General features: G+C 47.5%; 1 protein-coding gene across 2 annotated transcripts in view; it reads right to left on the reverse strand.

Moving 5' to 3' along the window:
- The window catches only part of gtf2b (general transcription factor IIB), a 35,674-nt gene extending 30,105 nt beyond the window's left edge, over window positions 1–5,569 (reverse strand). Inside the window, exon 1 of one of the 2 annotated variants that reach the window (XM_072510450.1) lies at window positions 5,415–5,569. In XM_072510450.1, coding sequence (XP_072366551.1) covers window positions 5,415–5,431 — 17 coding nt within the window. In that variant the 5' untranslated portion in view covers window positions 5,432–5,569. Of the gene's footprint in view, window positions 1–1,594; window positions 1,707–5,414 lie in introns of those variants that run through there. The other variant, XM_072510454.1, reaches the window with a different exon arrangement.
- Window positions 5,570–6,000: the final 431 nt, after the last annotated feature.

A 6,000-nucleotide genomic window follows, 5' to 3' on the forward strand; every position in this document is an offset into this window, starting at 1 on the left:
ACAGAACATGGCTGAAGTATTAAATGAGTACTTTGCAGCTATTTTCAGAAAGGAAGCAGAGGAAGGGTTACACCAAAAGAGGGTGCAAGCAAGATAGTGCTGGAGAAAACACACTTAAAAGTTAGAAAGTCATCTGGCCCTGATGGAACGGATCCTCGGTTGCCAAAAAAAGGCAGAACTAGCGGATATTTGTCAATCTTCCAATCCTCATTGGATACAGCACCACCAGGGGACTGGAAGGTTGTTACATTTATACCACGGCGCGGTAGCAGTGGTTAGCACTGTTGCTTCACAACTCCAGTGCCCATGTTCGATTCCCAGCTTGGGTCACAGGTTTGTGCGGAGTCTGCATGTTCTCCCAGTGTCTGCATGAGTTTCCTCCAGGTGCTCCGGAGGCTTCCGCCCACAGTCCAAAGATGTACAGGTTAGATGGATTTGCCATGCTACATTGCCCCTTAGTGTCCAAAGAGGTTAGTGGGGTTGCTGGGATAGGGTGGAGGCATGGGCTCTTTCAAAGGGCCGGTACAGACTCGCAATGGGTAGAGGCGTTAAGATATTTTTCAGACTGGGAGGGTTTGCAAGTGGTGCTCCTCAAGCGTCAGCTTTGGGTCCATTACTCATTTGATTTTCATAAATGACCTTGGCTCAGATCTAGGGAGTGGCATTATAAAATTTGCAGTTGATCGAAAAAATGGCAAAGTAGTAGACCATGCTGAATACAGTTAGATTTCAGGAAGACAAACAGGATGCTGAAATGGGTAGAAGCATGGCAGATCGAGTTAAATGAGATAATGTGAATGGAGGCACACTGGGGTGGACTAGTAGAGAGACAGTAAATAGCAAGATTTTGAAATGCCCTACCTGCAACAGTAGTGGACTCGTCAACACGAAGGGCATTCAAATGGTCATTGGATAGACATATGGACGATAAGGGAATAGTGTAGATGGGCTTTAGCATGGTTTCACAGGTCGGTGCAACATCGAGGGCCGAAGGGCCTGTACTGCGCTGTAATGTTCTATCAATTATCAGAAACACCTTGGTGCCCATGTACACTAACCCTGAAAAAGCGTGTGAAAAGGTATATGGATTACTCGGGTTTACATATAGAAAAATACTGGTTAGGCCTCAGCTGGGCCCCACACTTCAGGAAAGACACCAACGCCTCAGAAAGAAATAGGAGAGGTTTACCAGGGACTTCAGTTACAAAAAGCTGGATAAGTTGAGACTGATCTTGGAAACACAGGAGGTTAAAATTGCAAGATGATGTTTCCAAGATGACAGTCAAATCCTAAGGTTATTCCCTCTGGTGAGTTGGTCGGTAACTGCGGGTCACCAAATCACAATTATTGGCAATGGATAGAGGCGAGATGAGGATAATTATTTTTTACTTGGACATCATGATCTGGAGCACTGGAGCTGTAAAGGTGCAGATGTACAGGGGCTTTGAAGATAGGAGCTTACAGGGTTACTGGCAAAAAAGGTACGAATATGAGACTAAGCACAACTGCCCTATCAAAGACTCAGCACAGGCACAATGGGCCACCAGTGCTGCAGGTTTCTATGTTTAATGTATATTGCTCATTTTTTTCTTACATGGGCTACTTTATCCAATGTGCATTGTTCTTCCTAGTTACGCATCTTGTCCAACGAATCCTGTAAATTAGATGGCTCCTCTGATGCCACTGCCTTTCCTGGTTTGGTTTCACAAATGTGGATTTGCAAGCCACCTGAAATAATTTATGTAAATTAGACAGTCATGGCCCCCAGCCTCAGCGATTCCAATTTAGCACTACCACCACAGTCAAGTGCCTCTTGAGTACTCAAATGTTTTCTAGCTTTATGATCCTTTACAATGCCATCAGCATGTTCCTACAGGCCTTAGTTTAAAAATTACACATTTATTGTATTGCAGCGCTCATCAGCCTTAAAATATGATACAAGAGTATCCGTTTTTAAAACGTACTTTGCATTACATCAGCAAGTGTCCAAAAAAAAAAGTACATCGACTGTATTCAATTGGACTTGGGACCAAACTTGATATAGGACAAAAAAATGTTAATTAAACTGCGCAACTGAGCATAAATAATGATTTACCAATAATACTCAAAATCCTTCAATTGGTGTCACTACTGAAATAGAAACCTATTAGCACGATACAGAGATGTTAGGATAGAATTGTCCCAAGTGAAATCAGCTAGCTCAGCACACGCTGGAGATTAAACCTGGGGCATTTCGGATTGGTTGGGCAAGCTGAAGTGAGCCATCGGGGAGAATACCATCACAACACACTGGCAGATGACGACAACCTTGTTTTGTATTGAAGTTTCTGCAATTATGGACTAAGCCTGCAATGCAATAAAACTAGTGTCTAACTTAAAGAAAATAGACAGGCAAGTCAATCAAGTTATACAATACAGCACCAATGCACTATACCATGAAACGGGACAATAAATTCACTTTTGGAATGGCATGGTCTTTTCCTGGAGGAAGGACACAAGCTTTAGATTCTGCCACAAGTGGACACATTTACTCCATATGTAGCACGGTAGCATTGTGGATAGCACAATTGCTTCACAGCTCCAGGGTCCCAGGTTCGATTCCGGCTTGGGTCACTGTCTGTGCGGAGTCTGCACACCCTCCCCGTGTGCGCGTGGGTTTCCTCCGGATGCTCCGGTTTCCTCCCACAGTCCAAAGATGTGCGTGTTAGGTGGATTGGCCATGCAAAATTGCCCATAGTGTCCAAAATTGCCCTTAGTGTTGGGTGGGGTTACTGGGTTATGGGGATAGGGTGGAGGTGTGGACCTTCGGTGGGTGCTCTTTCTAAGAGCCGGTGCAGACTCGATGGGCCGAATGGCCTCCTTCTGCACTGTAAATTCTAGGATGTACCCTGCAGCAGCTCATCTAAATATTAGACATTCAGGGGAAAAAAAGCCCTAACCAGTTTAATTGTTCCTAATGGCTATAATTGAGAGATATAATTGCTGCTATACATAGATTGTTTAATGCTTCACCCAATATACAACCCGAGCCTTGCAGATGGTAGTGTGATTGAGGGACCAGGGCAAATGTCACCCATGATCAAAAAGCTCAACAAAAGCTCCAAGCAAAGTACCCACCCAGCCTTGTTATAAAATAGCAACTGTGTTGATTTGGCTTCCAAACTCTTGTGGTAATCACCGAACTGTTAATGGTAGGGACAACAGTGATGCCACTGAAGGCTGGAGAAAACCAAATCAGCTTTCTTGTTTGGAGGCTGGCCACTGGCTGGCATTCATGGCAAATATTATTTGCATCTTTTCAGCCCAAGCCAAGTTACAAACATACAAAGGAGAAAAAAAAAGTGTCCCATGAAGTCTTCTACACCCCTAAACAAAAGTTCCAATTTCTTCTCAAAACCTTGCATGCAACTAAATGTCCTCGATGATTACAGCCACGATCCAGTCAACTCGACTATTTTGTATAATATGTTCACAGATTTTCACAGTAACATCATTGCAATGTCAATGTAAGCCTACTTGTGACACTAATAAAGATTATGTAATGGTTTCCACTTGCAGAAACTTTTCCATCTCTCTTCTGAACAGCCACAATGAACATCACTACTCACCACATGTAGTGAGGAACTAGCAAGTGTTATGATGAATTGAGTTACACCATGACCAAGTCTTGGGCTTCAGTGCAACTGGATGGTCTCCCTGTCTGACTCCTCTTAATAATAATCACTTGTCACAAGTAGGCTTCAATGAAGTTACTGTGAAAAGCCCCTAGTCACCACATTCCGGTACCTGTTTATGGAGGTCGGTACGGGAATTGAACCCACGCTGCTGGTCTTGTTCTGCATTACAAGCCAGCTACTTAGCCCACTGTGCTAAACCAGCCCCCTCTTCTCCCATTGTGGGCACTGCCACCGCTCTGTCCTCTCCCTCTGCTCAAATTTCCCCCACTGACTTCCGTTTAACTTAAGAGCTCCTGGCTGCCATATCTGTTGGAAGTAACAACATTCACCTTCCCTCAAATATTCCATTTTTGATTCCATGTCTAATGAAAACATGGAAACAAAGCATCAGAAGTTTCTATCATTCCAAACAAAACATCACAACCAAACAAATGCACAAAAGCCTCCCTTTTGGCACCATTCCTAACTGATTAATAATGGATGTGCAGTCTCAAGATTATAATATAAACTTTCATTTGATACATTATCAGAATCCATAAGGAAATAAGAGCATAGCTTGCTGAAGCTAGATGAAATGGCTTCTTTTTTTGCCCTGAAAAGCCCATCATGTAAAATAATGCACCTATCTCAGCAGATCATCTGCAATGTGTTCCTCCTGCCTAACAGACACAGGATATGGAACAGGTGCACATCAAGCACAAAAACACGTTTCAAAAACTGCATTAAAAAAGTGACACTAGACATGACTTCACAATGTTGTGGGGGCAAGCCCTCGGCCCCCAACATCCCTCCCTTGTTACCCCTTTCCCTTGCACCCAACGCCAGTATCGACTGGCACCTCTATGGTTACCCGTTTGTTAATTACCAGCATCAGAGGGGGCAAGGTCAGCATACCCTTTGTGGTGCCACCTTCTTAAAATCTGCATTCCATGTGGTGCCGTTAGGTCCACTGGGCTGTAAGGGAGGGAGGGAGTTAGCTCCTGGAGATTTTGACCCAGCCACAGTGAAAGGAAGGGACATATATTTCCAAGGCAGGACGGTTTTTTTTTTGTAGGGGTGTGTGGGGGAGAAGATATAGGATGGGGCTGCAAAGTACCTCGACCAAGACCAGTTTAAATGCCAGAGGAGAAAAAAAAATGGGGGGTGGGCAAGAGATGGAATCATTTTTTTTTTTTGGGGGGGGGGGGGGAAGATTAGGTTCGGCGTGGCAAGTTTGGAAGCTGGACTTTTGCAGCAGCTTCCCCCCGGGGGACGGCTCCGCCCGGGGCGAGGGAGATCGCGACTCAGAAGTAGGCCCCCCGGGTGGGAGGGTTAGGCCTCCGGGTTAAACAGACGCCTTCCCGTCGCTGCTCCCCTCAATCCCATCCCCCACTGCCGGGCCGCCTCCCTGCGCACGCGCTCGGCGGCGGGGGAAGGGAAGGGGGGGGGGGGGGGGCTCTCGAAACGACCCGCGGGCTGCAGCCACGAGCGCGCGAACCCCCTCCCCGATCGCGCGCCCAACGGCGCCGGCGGCCACGCCCCCTTCCCTTCCCCCCTCAGCTAACTTCGCCTTCTGCACAAACTCCCTGTTTGCCAACTCACTCACTCGACGATCGTTACCCCCCCGCCCCCACCCAGGCGACGTGAGTATATAATTTATTACCGAAGTAATCCGTTCCCCTCCCCCCCCCCCAAAAAAAGGCAGGCAAGAGGATTAACATTGGCAATTTTTTTATAAGAAGTTACCCCGCCGCTTACCGACTACCAGACGCCATTTTGCCGGTGGGAAGTCAGTGTCCTGTCGCCGCTGCGGCCTCCTTTTATAAACGCGCGGCGTCACGTGACGCGCCGAGCCCAAAGACGGCGAGCCAGGCGCGTCAAACCTCGCCAGTGACGGAGGGTGGCGAACGTCTGCGGAGGAGGGGAGGCCCTTCATCTGGGCCCGCCCGCTCTCCCTGACGAAGTTCCTTCGAATAAACACCCCCCCCCCCCCCCCCCCATTTCATTTCATGCGTCCCGCCTATAGAATTCAGCCACGTTCTCTGGACGTAAGATAAATAATAGAGACTGAGCGCCTTTCACAACCGCCGCTCGCCTTCTCAAAGCGCTTGGCAGCCGGTGGAGTACTTTCATAAAAGTAATGACTGCCCTAACGCAGGAGGTCAGTTTAAGCACGGTGAGCTCCCACACACAGCAACCGTGGCAGGGGCTGTACAGGAGGCCATTCAGCCCATCGAATGCACAGTGGTTAGCGCTGTTGCTTCACAGCTCCAGAATCGCAGGTTCGATTCCTGCCTCGGGTGACTGTGCGGCGTCTGCCCGTTGTCCCCGTGCCTGCGGAGGT

The sequence above is a fragment of the Scyliorhinus torazame genome, chromosome 7 (genome assembly GCF_047496885.1).
Source record: "Scyliorhinus torazame isolate Kashiwa2021f chromosome 7, sScyTor2.1, whole genome shotgun sequence".
NCBI lineage: Eukaryota > Metazoa > Chordata > Chondrichthyes > Carcharhiniformes > Scyliorhinidae > Scyliorhinus > Scyliorhinus torazame.